Source organism: Oxyura jamaicensis, chromosome 1 (assembly GCF_011077185.1).
Source record: "Oxyura jamaicensis isolate SHBP4307 breed ruddy duck chromosome 1, BPBGC_Ojam_1.0, whole genome shotgun sequence".
Taxonomy (NCBI): domain Eukaryota; kingdom Metazoa; phylum Chordata; class Aves; order Anseriformes; family Anatidae; genus Oxyura; species Oxyura jamaicensis.
Genome location: NC_048893.1, coordinates 53,536,848 through 53,556,165, shown reverse-complemented (window position 1 = coordinate 53,556,165; position 19,318 = coordinate 53,536,848). Strand labels below are relative to the sequence as shown.

At 60.7% G+C, this 19,318-nt stretch overlaps 2 protein-coding genes and 1 long non-coding RNA gene across 4 annotated transcripts; 2 read left to right on the top strand and 1 right to left on the bottom strand.

The window, feature by feature from the left end:
• The first annotated feature begins 1,370 nt into the window (after positions 1-1,370).
• Positions 1,371-9,103, top strand: GGA1 (golgi associated, gamma adaptin ear containing, ARF binding protein 1). 2 transcript variants are annotated; one of them, XM_035339644.1, is made up of 17 exons: positions 1,371-1,507; positions 1,588-1,672; positions 1,900-1,975; positions 2,400-2,498; positions 3,526-3,649; positions 4,151-4,251; positions 4,732-4,812; positions 5,172-5,309; positions 5,421-5,502; positions 5,850-5,957; positions 6,248-6,403; positions 7,181-7,245; positions 7,393-7,571; positions 7,665-7,942; positions 8,203-8,372; positions 8,564-8,674; positions 8,767-9,103. In XM_035339644.1, the coding sequence occupies exons 1-17, from the start codon at positions 1,477-1,479 to the stop codon at positions 8,875-8,877; spliced, it is 1,995 nt and encodes a 664-aa protein (XP_035195535.1). In that variant the 5' UTR covers positions 1,371-1,476; the 3' UTR covers positions 8,878-9,103. The 2 variants fall into 2 exon arrangements, with proteins under 2 accessions (XP_035195535.1, XP_035195539.1); XM_035339648.1 differs by lacking the exon at positions 1,588-1,672 and having other exon boundaries at positions 1,443-1,507.
• A 77-nt stretch (positions 9,104-9,180) lies between these two features.
• On the bottom strand, positions 9,181-9,456 carry LOC118174385. Its single transcript, XR_004754632.1, has 2 exons — positions 9,309-9,456; positions 9,181-9,223 (listed from the first exon to the last, which is right to left on the bottom strand). It is a non-coding gene; the product is annotated as an uncharacterized LOC118174385 (long non-coding RNA).
• A 1,841-nt stretch (positions 9,457-11,297) lies between these two features.
• On the top strand, positions 11,298-19,296 carry SH3BP1 (SH3 domain binding protein 1). The gene is made up of 18 exons (XM_035339660.1): positions 11,298-12,236; positions 13,883-13,925; positions 14,148-14,252; positions 14,390-14,466; positions 14,680-14,791; positions 14,866-14,942; positions 15,391-15,523; positions 15,671-15,739; positions 15,843-15,933; positions 16,173-16,315; positions 16,396-16,507; positions 16,590-16,671; positions 17,031-17,111; positions 17,220-17,336; positions 17,477-17,574; positions 17,778-17,907; positions 18,067-18,179; positions 18,663-19,296. The coding sequence occupies exons 1-18, from the start codon at positions 12,175-12,177 to the stop codon at positions 18,950-18,952; spliced, it is 1,935 nt and encodes a 644-aa protein (XP_035195551.1). The 5' UTR covers positions 11,298-12,174; the 3' UTR covers positions 18,953-19,296.
• Positions 19,297-19,318: the final 22 nt, after the last annotated feature.

Genomic DNA, 19,318 nt, shown 5'->3' with positions numbered 1-19,318 from the left:
GACTCGGGCAGACTGAAAACTGAGCAAAAGGGGGCTGTGGGACACCAGGTCGCAAAACCGCTGGTCAGAAATACTCTCTCTTTCTGGGTCAGGGAGACGCACACCTCCTGCGCATGGCCCAGAATAGCAGTACCTAGGCCCCGGTCACCTAAAGACGATGTCAGGGTTCTCAGAAAAGCTGAAGGGGCAGCGGCGACAGGCAGGGCTGACTCACGCGACCAAAATAACTCGCGTGAAAACGTGCCTGAACACGGCAGAGGAAAGGATGTGGCAATTGTCTACGAAAGGCCCTTAAAAAAGCTTTGTGATGCAAGGCAGCGAGTTAAAAATATATATATATATAATACGGTCAGGCAGCAAAAAAAGCGCTTTAATGGCCAAAAAATCCCTGCAAAAAACAATGGCTATCCGTGTGGAAAAGCCATTAGGAGCGCGACATCGGGGCGTTTCCCTCGCCTGCCACCTGCGGGGTGAGTGCCGCACGGCGCTCGGGGGGGGCTTCAGCACCCCGGGGCTCCTCAAGCAGCCGGAGGCCTCCCGGGGCTCCTCAAGCAGCCGGAGGCCTCCGTTCCCCGGGGGTCGCCGTGTGGGCAGCGCTCGGCAGCATTACGGGAAGAGGCAGCCTGGAAGGGGAACGCGCATTGTTCCTCGCAAAACCGCGGGAGCGCGGAGAAAGCGAGCGGCGCTTATGAAGTGCCGGGGCTGGGGACGGCCAAGGCTGCCAGAGCCACGCGGAGAGGGGGAGGCGGCACGGTTTACATTCCTGAAAGGCCCTCGGTTTATTTCCATGGGTTTGTTTCCCTCCGTTTATTTCCGTTGGTTTACTTCCATCGGTTTATTCCCCTCAGTTTATCCCTCTCAGTTTACGTGCAGGATTCCACCACCCGCCAACCCAAACCAACCCAGCCCCAAGCCCAGCCGCCCCCGCAGCCGCTCAGCCGGGCAGAAAGCCGGATCCTGTCATAAAAACAGTAATAAATTAACGACGGCGGCGGCCAGGAGCGGTCCCGTTACTGTTTATTACCCCCCCCCCCGTTCCCTCAGGGGCGCCGCCGCCATTACGCGCACAGCGCCCCCCTCAGGCGCGCACCGCGCATGCGCCGCAGCCGGCGGGCTGGTGTCCTTTTAAAGGACACGCGGCCCCACGGCGGGGCGGAAGCGCTTCCGTCGCCGCACCGGAAGCGGCTTCACTTGCCAGCACCACCCGCTCTTCCGGCTGTATTCATTATCCGGCGCTCTAGCCTCAACTTCCCCCGCTCTCTATGCCCTCCGGGAGGCCTCCGGCCCCTCCCTCCCGCTTAGCGGCCGGCAGGGGGCGGGCTCCGCGCGCCGCCACTTCCGGCGGCGGGGCGGGCGGCGCTCTAGCCTGCTTCCTTGCCCTCTCTATGGCCCGGCGGCGGGCGGGCGGCGCGGCGGGGCCCCGCTGAGGCGGCGGCGGCGGGGACGGGGCCGGGGGCGGCCCGGGGAGGGCCCGGCATGGAGCCCGAGACGCTGGAGGCTCGTATCAGTGAGTACCGGGGGCGGGGAGGGGCTGGGGGGCTCGGCCCGGCCCGGCCCGGGCTGAGGCCGCCCTTGTGCCGCCCGCAGACAAGGCCACCAGCCCGCTGAACAGGGACCTGGACTGGGACGGCATCGGCGCCTTCTGCGAGCAGCTCAACAAGGAGCTGGAGGGGTGAGAGAGCACGGGGGGAGGCGGGTTTCCTGCCGGCCTTGTCGCTGGCACGGCCCCGAGGCACCCTGCGGGGGTAAATCAAGGGGTTCCTGCGGGGTTTGGGGGCGGCCTGGGGTTTCGTCCGTGCCTTGGGCTGGTGACGCGCCGGGGTTTTCAAATAAAAGCCCAGGAGCGGGGTTATCGTCAGTAACCAACGAGGTTTCTCTTTGCCTCTCGGCGCCGTCCAGCCCGCCGCTCGCCACCCGGCTGCTGGCGCACAAGATCCAGTCCCCGCAGGAATGGGAAGCCATCCAGGCCCTCACGGTAAGGGGTGGCGGGGCTTGAGGAGGGCTGCGGGGTGGGGTTGCCGCAGTTCTACGCGGGGAAGGGAAGCTTTGGACTTCTGGGAAGTCGTGTTCGGAGAAAACCCTGGTGCACCCAAGCCCTGGGGAGGGAGACAGGCTGAAGGTGGCAATGCAGGAGTGGAGGAGCTGTGAACCAGCATCTGTGAGCTCTTCCTTTCCACCTCTGGATGGCTCTGGTGCGCTACGGATGTCCTGTTCCATGGTTGGATGAGCCACCTCTGGAAAGACTGACCCCAGATTAAAAAAGCTCCCTCTCCTTCAGGAGGGTGGCGTTACGGAGGGGAGGCGGGCGTCCTCGCAAGGCGCTGTAAGGAAAGCCCCAGGCCCCGTGCCTGGTGAGGGGGAGCCGAATGCTGAACCGGCTGACCCAGCCCTCTCCCCAGGTGCTGGAGTCCTGCATGAAGAGCTGCGGCAAGCGCTTCCACGATGAGGTGGGCAAGTTCCGCTTCCTCAACGAGCTCATCAAGGTGGTGTCACCCAAGGTGGGTCCCGCGGCATCCTGCCAGAGGGAACCTCAGTCTGGGGGGGAGGAGGGCTTTGGGAAGAAATGGTGGTGGAGCAGAGGGGGCAGATGTCCGCTGGGATGTGGGGGAAACGGGATGATGCTGGGAGACATTTAGTCCACGTTTCCTGGTGAGGTTTCCAGTGGGAAGCTGAGCTTTGACCTGCTCCTGGCTGATCCTTATTGCAGGAGGCTGTGGGTCAGCCAGACCTGCTGCAACCAGCAGTTGTGAGACTTCTGAGCTCATCTTCGGGCCTGGAGCACACTTTTACTGCATTTCTGCTGAGCTTTGTCTGTGCTCAGGAGCCTCCCTTGGCTCTGACACCGTGACCCTGTCTCTCCAGGGTGTCCCAGCCTGGCTGAGACGCTCTGAGGGCAAGCCCAGGCCTGGTCAGCGGTGCTCTGCCGAGCCCGTTTGAAGCTCCAGCTCCTTACCTGCCCCTCTGCTGATGCTGCTGCACCAGCCGGGCGTGTTCCTTCCTTCAGCCAGGGCAGGCAGCTCGCGTCGCCTGCAAGCATGGAGTTAAGGGAACGCGGACTAAATATAACCAGGGAAAACCTGAGGCCGTCAGTCACAGCGTGTGACCTGTGACAGTGGACGGCCAGGGACAGCAGCGGTTGGGTCCCACGGCCTTCTTGCTGGGCTGCTCTGGAGGATGTCATCTGCACTAAGCCTTTGGTGGCACGTTCACTGTTTTTACCACCGGTGCCCATGAAGGTGCCACCATCTGGTAGCATGGTTTCCCTCGCAAGGTGACAAACACCTGCCGGAGCGTTCCCACCAGCCCCTGGGTGTTGCCGAGGGGCTGCTGGTGCAGAACTTCTCCCACCTCCTGTGGTGGAAACCAAGAGGACGTGTTGCAAGGGCCTTGTGAGCTTTCCTGCCTGCTTCCTCTTTGTCCTTGCGCCGTTGGGAACTGTCTCACTTCTGCTGGGGGAGGGGAGGAGGGGAACAGGCCAGGCTTGTGACAGCTCGGATCAGCTTCAGGCCTCCTCTCTTCCTTTAGTACCTCGGCAGCCGGACACCAGAAAAAGTGAAGTCCAAGATCCTGGAGCTGATGTACAGCTGGACGCTGGGGCTGCCTCACGAGGTGAAGATCTTGGAGGCCTACCAGATGCTGAAGAAACAAGGTGAGAGGCAGGGGTCTGGAAGGGGGATGGAAGTCTTGCTCTTTCTCCCTATTTGTCCAGGCAGGATCCAAACCAGACTGTATCCGTGCCCAGACTCAGCGCGTCCATCTCTCTGCTTGGCTTTGCAGCAGGGATTGGCAAAAAAGGGGAGCCCTGTGGGGCTCCTGGCTGGGCAGAGGGAATTGCTGGTGATCTGAGGTGCTAGATGGGTTGGAGGGGTTATCTCCTACAGGGGATGGCACGCTGGAATGGGTTGGTGCTGAAGGGATATGAGCACTTTGGCAGCACGAGTGCTGGATTTGTCAAAGATAGGATGCTGCTGGGGAGGTTGGGGCATCAGTTCTTGCGTAAAAACCACAGTTTAGGATGAGAGCTGGCAGGAGCAGACCCAAAAGCCCTCTGTTCCAGCTGGGAATGATTGGCTGTTAGGGAAGAATTGCCCTGGGTGGCAGTGCATCCCAGGGTGAGACCTCCTGACATCTCCGTCGGTCTCTGCTGCAGGCATTGTGAAATGTGACCCCAAACTGCCTGACGATGCTCCTTTCCCGCCGCCGCCTCCTCGTCCCAAGAACATCATCTTTGACGACGAAGAGAAATCGAAGGTAAGGGGTCTGTGCAAGGAGAGGGACAGAGAGGGGATGCGTCCTCACTGCTTCTGGGATCCAGTGAGAGTCGAGGGTCTGGGTCTAGTTCATCAGCAGAGATGGGTTGCCAGCTCGCTGCAGGGGATGTAGTTTGTCTCCCTGGGTCACCAAGGGGGACTTGTGTGTGTCCTGCAGGGCTGTGCTCCAGGCTCTCCGTGGTGCACGGCAGGCAGGTTTTGAATTCAGGGGCTCTTCAGAAAAAGACTTCTCTTACACAGCCAGAACCACGATGGAGAAAGGAGGACCGGTTACACTTCTCTCCCTGGTCTCTGCTGGCCCTCAAGCTGTTGTAGCAGGGTTCTCAAAGGGCTGGTGCTGTCTGCTGCCTCTGCCTGACGTGGGTTTGGGGCTGGGCGTCTCCACCACCTCCAGCACTGCAGGAGCGATTCCGGCTGCCAGCCCCTCAGCCCGGGCTCAGAGGTGCCTTTTCTCTTGCAGATACTGGCTCGCCTCCTGAAAAGTTCCCATCCCGAGGACCTCCGGGCTGCCAACAAGCTCATCAAGGAGATGGTTCAGGAGGTGCGGCTGGGGAGGAGGAGGGCAGGGAGTCACGGCCTCTGGGGCAGTAGCTGGGTACCACGGGAGCAGAGAGGCTCTGTCCTTAGTACAGAGCAGCTGCAAAAAGTTCTGCAGCAGCAGTGCCGGAGTCCGTGTGTGACTTCTGCCGTTCTTCGACTACTTGGAGGAGTGACTCCGAGTGGTTTCTGTGGCACAAACCCTGCTGCAGCACGAGATCTGTGGCAGTTCTGTCTGGCAAGTGCCGCCGCAGAGATGGTCTGGGTTTTTCCACGGGAGTGAGACTGTTCCGGGGGCAGCGTTGCTGTGATAAAGTCCCGGGAGTCGATGCGCTGACGAGCAAGGACCTGCTTCCCCCCCAGGACCAGAAGCGCATGGAGAAGATCTCCAAGAGGGTGAATGCCATCGAGGAGGTGAACAACAACGTGAAGCTGCTGACAGAGATGGTGACAAACTACAGCAAGGGGGAGACGACGGAGAGCAACGAGGACCTAATGAAGGTGAGGAGAGGCTTGGGCTTAGCCGAGATGAGTGACCGTTATCCTCCCGAGTTCCTCCTGCCTGTTTTGCACCCGCTGCTCACCCCGGTGCCCCTTTTTCCTCTCCCCCAGGAGCTGTATCAGCGCTGCGAGCGCATGAGGCCCATGCTTTTCCGGCTCGCCAGTGACACAGAAGACAATGATGAAGCTTTGGGTAAGCAGAGCTGGGCTTTGTCCCCTTCTCACTCCATCTTTTCTCAGCAGTCTGTGCTCGGGCTACCTGCGGTGCGGTATCTCGCAGCAGCTGCTGCGTCGGGGTGGCTTGGCTGCTCGCTGTTTGTACTTGCTGGGCTGTGCTTGTCTTGCTGAAGTATCAGCCTATTTTAAGAAAGTTTGCAGCAACAATGTCCAAAATGCTCTTTGCTGTCATGTCCCGGGGAATTGCTTTGAAGGAGTAGGCCGAGTGGGGTACAGAAGTCACCCCTCTTTACTATTTTACTATTTATTTCTTTCTCACTGTTTCTTTACTATTTTAAAACTTTTCTATCCGCTCCATCTCAGCGGAGATCCTGCAAGCCAACGACAACCTGACACAGGTGATCAATCTCTACAAGCAGCTTGTGCGGGGCGAAGAGATCAACGGGGAGGTGCTGGCTGGTCCCCTGCGAGGTGAGGAGAGCTGGCGGGCGGGGGATAGGGAGATCAAGCACAGGGACCCTGTTGGTGTACAAGAAGATTGAAAGAAGTGGAAAGGTGAAACCTGCGGGCGTTCAGAGCTGGACTGGGATGAAGAAATAGCTTGTAGAGATGACTGATGCGTGAAGAGAGGGAATTGGAAGGGGGAGCAGATGGGAACTTCCCTCTCCCAGGTGTGAGGAAGGATGGGAACTGGCTCTCGGCACACTCAGCGGATTGGGGTAAGGATTTTGCCTCTCACCTTGGTTTTCTTTTCTTTTCAGGTAGCACCTCAGCGCTTCTGGATCTGTCAGGACTGGACCTCCCAGCAGCAGGCCCTTCCTACCCAGCCCTGCCCACCCTCTCCGGTGGCTCGGCAGTCCCTGTGCCTGAGCAGGCTGGCTCTGTCTCGTTGCTGGATGATGAGCTCATGTCTTTAGGTGAGGAGGCCGGAGCAAAAGCTCTCTTTTATGTCCTTGAGCCTGGAGAATCTGAGCGGATGGTGCTTCTTGTGGCAGACACGTGAAAGAGGGAGAGGTGAATTGTGCAAGACCAAGAGGTGGCCCTCACTTAGTGCGAGGGAGATGCCACGAAAGACCCTGGCGTGATTCTGAACTTAGGTCCCATCCTGTTTTCCTGACAAGCCAGAGAGAACCCCCAGGGACGTACCCTCTGGTGTGCTCGGGGTAAACTGACCTGGCAGGTAAATCCAGAGTGATGCAATGGCCATCAGCAGATGGCACCACGAGGGTGGGTCACCCCCAGCTCCTCGTGTTTCCTCTTTGCAGTTGATGTCACTAGGCTGACAGTAGACACACGGGGACTTCCAGAACTGTTCACATGGAAGTCTTGTGAGGTACCAGTCCTAGAAAGCTCCAGAGTCGTGTTTTTCCCCAACAAAGTGTTTGTTCCCTAGGATGGGTGCTTTGAAGTAGACAGTGTGGTCTCCCAGATGCAGGTGAAGGTGGGGTGTGTCTGCCCAGCAGACGCTGCCGGTTGCAGTGGGATCCCTGGGCACAAAAACCACCACCATCCTCCCTGCTCCTTCCCAAACAAGGATGGAGGCCAACATGGAGGCTGTAGTGGTGGCTCTGCCCTACTGCTTGTGTCTTGCCTGACGGAGGGTTCTCGGTTACAGGTGCCCTATTTCAGGCCCCATTTAGTGCCCTCGCCCACTCGGTAGCTCAGCTCCATGTGTTTATTTCCCTCTCTGGCAGGCCTGAACGATCCAGCGCCGCATCCTGCCCAGGCTGGTGACAGCAGTGGCTGGAACAGCTTCCAGGTAACGTGCTGGGAGCCGTGGAAGCAGGTGGGGAGGGTGGTGGAGAAAGAGGTGGAGTAGGTAAGGAAACGCCCCAGATCTCGTGGTTGATGCTGATGCACAGCCCTGCCTGGGGCTGGGGGGCTCTCCCGTGTCCTCTCTCCACAGTCATCCGATAGCAGCGAGCTCAGCATCGCCCCCGTTGTGGCAGCACCGCCAGTCAAAGCAGACGCGGGCACGTCCTCCCCCAAACCTTCAGCTTGCACAAGTGGCCTGGATGACTTGGACCTCCTGGGCAAGACTCTGCTGCAACAGTCTCTGCCTCCGGAGTCCCAACAAGTGCGATGGTAAGCAGGGTCAGGGCAGTCTCGTATCTCTCCCCACCTTGAGGCTCTGGACACAGACGTTTCACTCCTCACCCTCTGTCTTTCACCCCACAGGGAGAAGCAGCCACCCCCCCGGCTCACCCTGAGGGATCTCCAGAACCGGAGCAGCTCTGGCTCCTCAGCCCCCAACCCCAGTGCTCTGCCCGTGCTGCAGAGCACTTCTAACCCGCCGCTGCCCCTGACCTCGGAGGTGCCTGCCCCTGCTGCGCTTCCAAAAGCTGCGACCACGCCGCCGGGAAGCGCTCCTGGCCCAGCACGGCCTCCTGCCACCACGCTGCCCCAGGAGATCTCGCTGGCCAACATCACTGTGCCTCTGGAGTCGATCAAACCCAGTGAGCTGGGTTGAAAGAGCGGGGCGAGCTTCTGGGGGGGGAGGTGGGCCATTTGGAAGGGAACCGGGCAGATCAGGGAAGAGAGAACTGGGCAGGGTACCAAGGGGGTGCACCCGTGGAAGGGAAGCTTGCCTGTTGGACTTCAGGGGGGCTGAAGAGGAGTTGTGTCAGTTCCTTGTGTGCAGTGGGGCTGGTGGGGAGGGTTGCTGCAGGCCGATTCCCTCCTGGCTGACTGCTGCCCATCCCGGCCTCTCCCGCAGGCAGCATCCTCCCTGTGACGGTGTACGACCAGCATGGTTTTCGTGTCCTCTTCCACTTCGCGAAGGACGCCCTGCCCGAGAGGCCTGACGTGCTGGTGGTGGTGATTTCTATGCTGAGCACGGCCCCGCAGCCCATCCGAAACATTGTCTTTCAGTCTGCTGTCCCCAAGGTAAGGCAGCTGCCGCGGCTCGGGTCCCCAGATGCTTCCCATGGGACTGCAGGAAGGGCAGGGTGGGTGGACAGAAGAGCTCCGTGGGCAGAGATCAAACCGTGTTGCCTTCAGATTAGCAGGAAGGCTCTCTGACTAGATAGGCTGCCACGTCCCTCTCAGGACCGTGGGATGCTCTCCTCTCTCCCCAGGTGATGAAGGTGAAGCTACAGCCTCCCTCGGGCACGGAGCTGCCGGCCTTCAACCCCATCGTCCATCCCAGTGCCATCACACAAGTCCTGCTGCTCGCTAACCCACAGAAGGTAACAACGCCGCCCCTGGGGCGTGAGCAGGCTGATCTCGTTGCCTGGACAAAACGCCTTCTGACTGCTTATCCTTTCTCCCCCATCCCCAGGAGAAAGTGAGGCTACGATATAAGCTGACCTTCACCATGGGAGAGCAAACCTACAATGAAATGGGGGATGTGGACCAGTTCCCCCCACCGGAGTCCTGGGGAAACCTCTAGGGCCGCACGTTGCAGGCACTACATTGCAGAGTCCTCGGGAAGCCAGCCCTCGGGGGCTGGGGCAGCCCGAGGAGACGGGGAGGGTGGGTGGGGGGCTGCTGCTCACGCTCTGCTCCAGGCGGCCGGGCAAGGGCCAGAGGGAGCCTGCCTCCAGGGTGAGAGCAGAGACACCAGGAGATGTTCGTCCCACAGGAGCAGAAGCGCAGTCGAGCTTCCTGGGGGTGAACAGTTGCCTTCCCTGCTCTTCCGAAGGCATTTCTCCCTCTCCAGTTTGTCCAGCTTCTCTTCTAACCCTGCTTTTCCCCTCTAGGTGCAGTGGGGAGTGCGGATGGGGAGCTTTAAGAGCCTCAGCCTGGGGCAAGGTGTAGCGAAGGAAGCTCCTTTCCCGTGTCTATCCTCCCTCCGCCCTTCAGCCGCTTGATGCTCTGCACTGCTCCCTTAGCAAATGCTGAGTTCTCGGGGCTTCCCCCTTGCCCTCTCCTGGGAGCTGGGCCCCCTTTCTGGTGGGATCACCCTGGAGCTGGCACAGAACGAGGCTGAAGGGGGCCATGGGGGTTTTCCAGCACCACAGAGCAGGCAGCCATCCTTGTTTTGGGGGGCCAGGGGGAGATATTCTACTGTCCCCCTCTTTCCAGCGGCAGGCAGAGGTCTTGGAGGGCGGTGGGCAGTGGGAAGGGCTTGCCTCCTGCCTCCCCATCCCCTTCAGCTCTGAGTCCTTGGCTTCTGGGCACTGAAACCCTGCAGGGAGGAAGCGTGCAGCCTTCCTCTGTGCTTTATGTGCTGCAGCAAGCATTTGGGACCGCGGCTGCACCCTCACACCTGCTTGTCCTGCGAGGGGCATGTTCAAAAGGGGCCTTCTGTGGGGGGCCGAGCCTCCCCCCAGCCTTCCGCCGGGCTGGGAGGGGAAGCGACACCTTGTCTTAGCTCCCCTGGCTGGGCTGGAGAGACGGACGAGGAAGTGGGATGATTCCTTCCAGCTCTGATTTCTCCTTGCAGCCGGGGAAACGACAGCCTGGGGGGCAGACCGCAGCCCAGCGCATCACCAGGGGGCACCACAAAGCTCTGCACCGGGAGCCCAGCACCACATTGGGGGGGAGAAACCGGGGTACAGCTGTGCCCTGCGCGCCTTTGCCCCCCGGTTTTCTCTCCCTGCAGCGGGGGGGGGGCTCGCCCAGCTGCCTGATCACTGTGACACTAGAGCGGGGATCTGCAGGCGGGGAGGAGACCAGGGGGTGGCACATCCCTGACAATCCCTGTCCTCACGTAGGAGCTGCTTCCCTTCCATAAGCTGTTTTTAACCGGGCTGGATCTTGGGGGCAAGCTGTGCTCCCGATCAGCTTGCTGGAGGTAGAGGGAAACCTGCACAAGGGGGAGAGGATGTGGGAGGTGTTGTGCTCTCAGCCTGGGGGCAGTGGAGAGGGAGAGGGCTGGGAGCTGGGGGCAGCGAGTGGCAGAGGAGAGGGGGAAGCGAGGTCTTTGTGCTGGGGTTCTGCTGTGTCTTACTTCCCTTTCTGGTCTCTTCAGGGTTTTGTATGTTTTTTTTTTTTTTCTTTGCAGATCTTGTTTGGTTCAAGAACAGACTTGTATATATTTTCAGTGCAAATTCTGTAAATGGAAGAAAACAAACAAACAAAAAAAAAGAAACTAAAAACGCCCGGCGCGAAGAATCTGCTGTATTTATGGGAAATAAAGAGTTCTTTCCTGAGTCTGTCCCTTTTCACCCAAGGAGTGACTCCTCTCCCTGACTGCTCCGAGGAGCTGTTTCCACCCTGCCGGGGGTAGCTTCCAGCTCACATCCTGCCCCTGCTTGCCCAAGCCCTCGCTGCGACGCTTCCCCTGCCGTATGAACGGGGTGAGGGGAATGCTGGAAGTCCCCGAGCTGCTCTCAATTCCTGTTCCAGAGCAAATCACTTCCACGCCGCGAGCTGGGTGCCGCTTCCCTCTCTTGGGGAGCAGGCGGTGGGCAGGGGCCGTGCCCCCGGCCCCTGTACCCCGCTCGGCTGTTTTTGTGGGCTGGTGGCTTTGTGGCCGCCCTCAGCAGCACTTCCTCCTCCTTCCCCGGTCGGAAAAGGCCCCGTGGGGCAGTTTTCTTGCAGGGCTGGGGGTTACTGGAGGGGGATTTGCTCTGGGAAGCAGCAGCCACGTGCCTGGTGTTGGGAGGAAAGAGGCCACGGCTTGGCCCACCGGCCCAGGGGGGCTTTCTCTTTGCTGTAAGTCCATTTCTGCTGCACCCCTGCTGCCAGCTCGCCTTCCAGCAAGGAGGAACAGAGCCCAGAGCTACCGAGGCGTTGGGGCACAGGTGGGGTGGGCCTTACAGCCTCTTTTCCCCTGGCTGCTGGCTGCCCCTGCCCACGAGCTGACCGCTTCCCGTCTGGGCTCGGCTGCTAGTTCCTTTGCCAGCCCGGGCAGCAGCGGGCTCGGCTCCGTCTCAGCGCAGGAGGAGGGAAGTCCCAGCTGCAGGTAGCTGCAGATAAGCGACGTCTGCACCTCGCCGAGCAGGAGCAAAAGCGCTGGGTGGGGTGGTTTTCGAGAAGTTGCGCCCTGGCAGGAGCAGAGCCCCGGTGCAGCTCTGCAACACCCGAGCATGGGAACGGGGAGGTTGTGGTCCCCGTGCGACTGTGCGAGGAGGAAGGGGGCCTCCGCAGGGCAGAAGGCACCAGCCCTTCACCGCAGCTCTGCGGTGGCTCAGGAGGGGAAGGAAAGAGGCACAGGGGAGGCTTTGCTGTCCGGGGAGAGGTGCCCAAAGTTTGGGTGACCAGGTAGGGTGCGGGGAAAAGGTGCCAGCTTTTTGACAGAGAGCAGGAAAGAGCGTGGGCCCTTTGCTCGGGCTCTGCAGCAGTTTATGCTTGTCCTGCCTTGTTACGTGTTTGCTGTAATAATATTTCCCCTTTAAGGCTGGGCTTAAGTTATTTATACTTGTGGGGTGGTGACAGGAACACAGAGCGGAGCAGGAGCTCCGAACTGCTCTTACCTGATCCGCAGCGAGGGGCGGCCGGAGGAGGAAGGAAGCCCAGCAAGAGAGGGAGCGAGAGAAGGAGCCCACGGGAGGGGAAGAGAAAGCAGGCAGGGCATCCCCAGGGAGGGACGAGGGAGGGGACAAGCCGGCAAACAGCAAAAGGGGGAACGAGGGAAGGAGGAAGGAGCAAGGAGGGAGAGAGGTGCTTGGGCAACAGCACAAGGCGCGGTGGCTCCGGGGAGCCGAGGGGCCGCGGGCGTCCCATGCCAAGCGTGACCCAGGGGTGCTGAGCAGGCACAGCCGAGTGGAAGGGCTCTCCTGGTCTCCTCCCGTCCCTCAAGATGATGAAGAGGCAGTTCAATCGGATGCGGCAGCAGCTGTCCCATCCCAACGCCACCAGCCGGTAAGGACTTCTCCGCTCCCCGTGCCGGTGGGCTGGGAGGGGGCAGGATGCAGGTCCCGAAGGGTGAGCCCCAGGCCGGGCTGGGCTCCCCGGTGGGCAAAGAAGAGGGAAAAATGTGGGGTGAGATTGGGCTTAGAGCATCTTCAGCGTAAAGCAACGGGTGGTGGGACAGCTGCTTGGTGCTGCTCACCACGGATGGGCTCCTCAGGGCCAACTGCCTCTCCTGCACCCAGCTGGGCACAAGGTTGGCTTCTCCAGGACATGAGGGCCATGGGCAGGGATTCTCCAGCCACGTGCCCTGGGCTGTGAGGTGACCAGGAGGGTGACAGGAGCTGGGAGCTGCTCTCCCTGCTGAGAATGATGCCCTGCATCTGATCATCCTGGGACGTCCTTCAAGGAGACGATCCTTGGAGAACCCATGGAGGACTTACAGCTTCACACGAATTCTTCCTGCCTGCTCCCACCTCCACTGCTTCCTTATTTTTCTCTTAGGCTTTCCAAAGCTCTTCCCTTGCAAAACCCAGAACTGAAATTGCAGGGCTGGGCCCTCCCTTCCCAGCCCCCTCAGCTCCCTCTTTCCTACAGCCACCTCCACACACCGCCACCTGGGTTCCCCAGCATGGGGAGACTGTAGGGGACCAGCCACGTCCCCGGGGTCCTCGGGGTCCTTCAAACCACCCCAGCAGAGCTGCCACAGCTCCTGCAGCCCCCTCGCCTCTTGCTCTTCTTGCCTTTCCCAGCAGGGAGCTGCTTCTCCTCTCCCACCTCCCCTCCCGGGAGGGGAGATGCCCCATCCCCACGCTGGCAGCGCCTCCGTTTCACGTAAGGCCGGATGGGCAGCAGGTCCCAGGCAGCTCGTGCAGTCCCCCGGTGAGCTTTTCGCCCCGCTGCAGAGCCTCTCCGCCGTGGGCCGCGGTCTCACGTGATTTCGAGCCAGCCGCCCCCGCTTCCTGCGGCTCCACGGGCTCGTCCCGCGTCGCTTCTTGCAGAGGCTGAAAAGAGAAATGTGAACTGGCCGGGCAGAGGGATGAGGCGGTTCCCAGGGAACAGCGAGGGGACGGGTCCTCCAAGCGAGGGCTCCCCTCTGCGACAAGTCGCGGAGGTCTTGCCGCCATAGCGGCTCTTGGGTTTTGCACTGGGTTTTTGATCTGAATTTGCTGCAGACCAGCAGCTTCCTTTGCCCAATTCACTCTGAACTCTGGTTGCTTGCAAAACCAACCAGAGAGCCACTTTCATTTCGGCACCCCGAGGGCTGCCGTTGGGTTAGGTCCCCGCTTTGGCCACAAAGTTCAGTCGCTTCAGTCCTGGCGGCACCAAAGCTCTGCGCTACCTGCTCCGCAAAGGCACCCCCGGGGCTCCAGCAGAAAACGCTTTGGATTTACCTTCGAGGAAGAAGCAGTCGGGAGAACGTTTTATCCCCAAACTTCCCACTGGTGCTGTAGCCCTGTCCCATCAGGGCATTTTGAGCCTTCTGCTCCTGGTGCTCTCTTCTCCTGGGCTCACTCTGCCTTGTGTAGGACAGTCCGGGCAGTAGCCAGCATCTCCCGCTCCCCAGAGCTCAAAGAGAGGCGGGTGAGATGCACAAGGACCTGCCTTCCCGAGGGGGGCACCCCATCTGCTAATGGCTTCTTCTCCTTCCCCTGCAGAGCCCAAGAAGCCACCGAGCTCCTGACAGAAGATTTGCTTCAGGTGAGGCGTGGGCCGGCTCGGCAGGCATGTGGCGGCTTGTGGCGGCGCGTGGGGACATGCCCCGTCCCATCTTATGATTCTCCCCACTGGCACCTCCAAGTCACGGGGCTGGGACGCTCCTGCCTGCCCCAGGGCAGCTCCAGGGCCAGCACGGCGGCTTCGGCTTTGGCACAGCGCTGGCTGATCTCAGCTGGCTCACTGGTGCCACTTTCCCACCCCCAGATCGAGCAGAGGATCGAGCCGGCCAAGCGAGCGGCGCACAGCGTGTCCAAGCGGCTCCAGGCTTGTCTGCAGGGGCACTGCGGCTCTGAGATGGACAAGAGAGTGGTGAGTGCTACCTCCAAAGGGTCCTTCCTCAGGCCCCAAAGCCAACGGGGAGCTGGACCAGGGGAAGATGTAGGGGACTGGCGCATGTCTGCCGCACATCAGCTCATCTCTTTTCCCAAAACCTTGGCTCTGTGCAGAAGAAGCTGCCCTTGATGGCTCTGTCCATGACGATGGCTGAGAGCTTCAAGGAACTGGACACGGACTCCAGCCTTGGGTAAGTGCTGGTGGGAGAAAGATGGGAAAACCCTGGTTATGGCACTGTCTTGGTCCTGGGGCTCCCACGTCCAAGCTGAGCTGTAAAACCCCGTTCTGAGAGCATGGAAAACAGCAGCATCAGTGGGGCTGGGTAGGGGCACGGTGGAGGGCGTTGGGTTAGAGGCTGACTTGTCTCCAGCCTGCGGATGCTTCACCTCTCTCCCCCATGCAGGAAAGCCCTGGAGATGGGCTGCTGCATCCAGAGCTCGCTGGCCAAAATCCTGGCCGAGTTCGAGATTGCGGTGGAGCGCGACATCCTGCAGCCCCTCAACAAGCTCAGCGAGGTAGCCCTGGCCAGACCCCGCTCTGCTGTCCCGTCCCCAAACCTCTGCTGCTCACTCTGGCCCCTCTCTCCCAGGAGGAGCTGCCCATCATCCTGAAGCGCAAGAAGACCCTCCAGAAGTTGATCTCCGACTGGAACGCCATCAAGAGCCGGTACGGGGCACGCTGTGGCCATGGGGGACGGCTGGGTTGGGGTAAGGGGGAGAGGACTGGCCTCTGCTAGTGTGGGGAGAGAATTTCCCAGGGCCAGGGGTGAAGTCAAAGAGGAACCAGCTTGTCCCCAGCCCCGTACAACGCAGGCAACCCTGTCCTTGGGTGTACTCTGCTCTGGGCTGAGCCGCTGGCCTGATCACACCGGAGGGAAGGGCAGGGCCACTGCAGAGGGAAGCAAAATGTCTCGGCAATGCTCACCCCAGTCTGACTCCTGTGGGGTTTGGCAGCATCTTCCTTTGGGCGAGGGGAGTGAGCAGTGCTGGCCTAGAGAAACCACCCGTATTGCCTTCCCATGCTCCCTCTCGTCCTCATGTCCCTTCTTCACATGTATCCTATGCTGTGTCCTCTTTGACGAGCTGGGTGTTGCCTCTCCTCTCCCACCCCAAAGGCTGAACCAAGCTGCCAAGGGCTCCAGTAACAGCACTGGTGCTGGAACCGTCCCGGGGGCTGCTTCTGCCAACAAACTGGAGATCCTGAAGGAAGAGGAGGAGGAGGTGAAGAGGAAGGTGGAGCAGTGCAAGGTGAGAACATCACCGGCTCTCCTCCGAGGGGCAGCTCCAGGGCTGGAGACCTGCTCCCCTCCAGCAGCTCCGGGAGCAGAAACAGGGAGCTGCCCCAAGACCAGGCAGGAGGCAGAAGGTCACCCTTCTCGCTGTCTCCCTTCCCAGGACGAGTACATGGCTGACCTCTACCACTTCTCCACCAAAGAGGACAGCTACGCCAGCTACTTCATCAGAGTAAGTCCCGTCTGTGCAAGTCCTACTTACTGTGTGGACATCTCCTGGGGTAAAAAAGCCTGGGGGGTTCCCGCGTGCTAGCCGTGAGTCCCCTCTTTGGCAGCTGCTGGAAATCCAAGCCCAGTACCACCGGCAGTCCCTGGGGTCTCTGGACTCGGCTCTGGCGGAGCTGAAGGAGAGCCACAGACAGACAGGTACCTGCTCGCTCTTCAGACAGCCTGGGGAGGGCTGTGAGCATGGCCAGCGAGGCTGGAAAAGATGTTTTTTCCTCCCCACGCCTGCTGCTGCCTCCCACCTTGGGCTGGCAGGGCAGCTTGAGGCTGGCTGAGGACACTGCCTCCAACAAGCCGTCCCCAGCTGGGAGCGAGATGCCACCAAGGCTGGATGCCACCGGGATCCTCCTTCCCTCCCTGCACCCCCCTCTCTCCCGCAGAGCCCTCCTTCTCCGTGGACACCCCGGTGGCAGGGTACTACGGCGTGCCCCTGGAGACCCACCTCAGGAGCTTGGGCCGGGAGATCGCGCTGCCCATCGAGGCCTGCGTCATGATGCTGCTGGCCTCCGGCATGAGGGAGGAGGTGGGCAGCGCTCGTCACCCCGTGCCCCCTTCCCCCAAAAAAACACAGCCCCCCCCCTCATCCCTTCGCTCCATCCCCAGGGACTCTTCCGGCTGGCGGCGGGCGCCTCAGTGCTGAGGAAGCTGAAGAGCAGCTTGGCCAGCGGATCCAACGCCCTGGAGGAGTTTTACTCGGACCCCCACGCCGTGGCTGGTGGGTGACCTGGGGCAGGGGAATGGGACCATGAAGGTGCTGCCACCCCCTCACCTCCATCACCCCTGCTGCTCCCCTCCAGGTGCGCTGAAGTCCTACCTGCGGGAGCTGCCCCAGCCTCTGATGACCTTCGAGCTCTACGACGAGTGGGTCAAAGTGGCCAGGTGGGTCAGCGAGGGGGAAAAGTCCCATGGGGATAAAAAAGCCCATGGTCGCCCCAGTTTGCCTCCTCTGGCACTCCGAGCAGGGATGCTCGGCCTCGTTTGTCTCATGGGGAGATACAACCACAGCGTGGGGTCCATTCGCCGCCTGTCTGGTGCTCAGAAGAAATTCAGACCGCTCTGAAGCTCAAGCCCAGCAGCTGTTTGGCTCCTCACATTAGGGCAGGCAGGAGTGGTGGAGGAGATGCAGCAAGAACTTGGGACATTGCCCACCATCAGCCCTTCTCCCTCACGTGCCGTGTCCATCTCTGTCCTATGAAGCTGGCTGAGGTCTCCCCTCCTCCCTTTTCTCTCTCTTGCAGCTTAAAGGATGTTGACAGCCGTGTACAGAGCCTGCGAGACACCTGCAGCCGCCTGCCCCAGGACAGCTACAACAATTTGAGGTGTTTTGTGGGACGGGGCTTCTTTGACCCCATGCAACCATCAGGGGCAGCCGTTTCCTTCCCAGATGCACGCTCACTGCCCCCTCACCCTCTCCTTTTACCCCACAGGTATCTGATAAAGTTTTTAGCCAAGCTGGCTGAGCACCAGGAGGTGAATAAAATGACCCCCAGCAACATCGCCATCGTGCTGGGCCCCAACCTGCTGTGGCCACAGCAGAGCACAGGGTGAGGTCTGGCTGGGTGGGATGCCAGCTTTCCAGGGGAAGGACCGAGCCCTTTTTGGGCTCTACCCCTACCAAATGAGCATAAAATGGGTTAATTCCCAAAAGTCCTTCCCTGATGCCTCCCCCACTTCTGCCTCACAGAGACCCCGTGCAGCTGGACTTGGCCTCGGTCTCCTCCATCCAGGTGGTGGGCATCGTGGAAGCCCTCATCCAGAACGCGGACACCCTCTTCCCCGGAGGTAGGGCTTCACTCTGCCTTTCTGCCCTCGGGGGACAGTGGCACAAGGTGAAGGGCACAAAGGAAAAGCACCAGCTCCTGCTGCAACCACAAATTGCAGAGGGATAGGTGAAGAATGTCCCAGGCAGCTCCAGTTCCCTGCCATGGATGTTCTGTGTCTACCATGGGCACAGCAAGCATTTCCTGGCCTTTCTCCCCACCCAGATGTAGATTTCAACGTCTCGGGGATGTTCACACCGCCTGCAGATGTCAGACTCAGCAAGGACACTCCTGTAGAAGAGCCAACCCCCAAGTCCCCCGTAGCCAGCTCCCCAGCTCTCCCGGATGAAGAAGCGTAAGTCTGGCAGGAGCAGAGGGCTCCTCACCTCCATCCCACCCCACCCCATGGTCCGTATCCTCACGAGGCGGCCAGGACCACCACCATGGCCCACAGAGGTGCTGACTCCTGCCATCAATGGGACAGCCAGAGCCTGATTGTCCCCTTCTCCCCCAGCACAAGGGGCCCCGAGGTGAGCACCCAGCCGCTTTCCACGGAGGTGACCAGACCATCCCCCGAAGCCACGGTGCCGCCAGCTCCAATGCCAGCCAATGACTCCATCCGTAAAGGTTAGACCATGCAGGCACAATGCTTGGGAGATGTCCACAGGGCAGACAGCCCCACCAACGCTATCTTGTACAGTCTGCCCACATCTCACCACGTCCCGCAAGACCAGGTGCTGGGGCCACCCCACCACATGGGAGGGGAAGGGCTTCAGGACAGGCAGCGTGGCCAAGATCCAGCCCTTTGTTTTGTAATCATAGAGCGGCTTGGGTTGGAAGGGACCTTAAAGATCATCTAGTTCCAACCCCACCCAAGCCAAGGTGGGACTGTGGGATGGACGTGACTGGTCCTCTGAGGGGGGGAGCATCCCCAGTTCAAACCTCATGTCCCCTTGTGAACGGAAGAGGGTGGGAAAAGACCCCAAAAAATTGCATGTGCTTTGACCCCTCATCTCAAGACTCCAGTATGGGAGCTGGGCAAGGGTCAGCTTGTCCATCAGCCCACCTGAGACCCACAGCCAGCACCATGACCCTCTGCTTTCTTTCCAGCCAAGCGCCCGGCTCCAGCCCGACCTGCAGTGCCACCACCCGTGGCCCAGCCCCGGAGCACGGCCCCTGAGCATGCCACCAGCCCCAAAGCCCGGCCACGACGGATGGGTGCTCCCTCTGTCCCGCCACCGCTGCCACCACAGCCGGCACCGCGCCACAGCCGCGAGTCCCTGACATCCCCGGGGCCTCCCTCCGCCAAGGCCACCACCGCCACCCCAGACTGGGCTGTGGATGAGGGGCCAGCGGGGGGACGGAGCCCCACTGGTGGCATCGCCGATGGCGGAGAATGACTAAGCAAGGTGTGGGGCCACCATCAGCTCCCAGCAGCCACGAGCCTTCGCCTGCCTCCCCCTCATCCACCACCAAGAGCCTTCCTCCCGGGGGAAGAGGCGAAGGAAGGGGAGGCCCTGCACCATTTTGCCTGCGGGTGGGAGATGCCTCAGCAGGCACAGCACCGTGCCACAGCCCCGGCAGGCAGAGGGACAGGCCTGGCAGCAGCTGTTGGCGGGCACGCCACTGCCATTCCGCCAACATTTCGCCTTGAAGCTGGGACTGGAAAGAGGGACATGCAAGCGGTTGGCTTCCCAGTGAGAGGATTTTATTTAAAAAAGAAGCAAAAGAATGACTGCACACACGCACCTGGATGTATATATTGA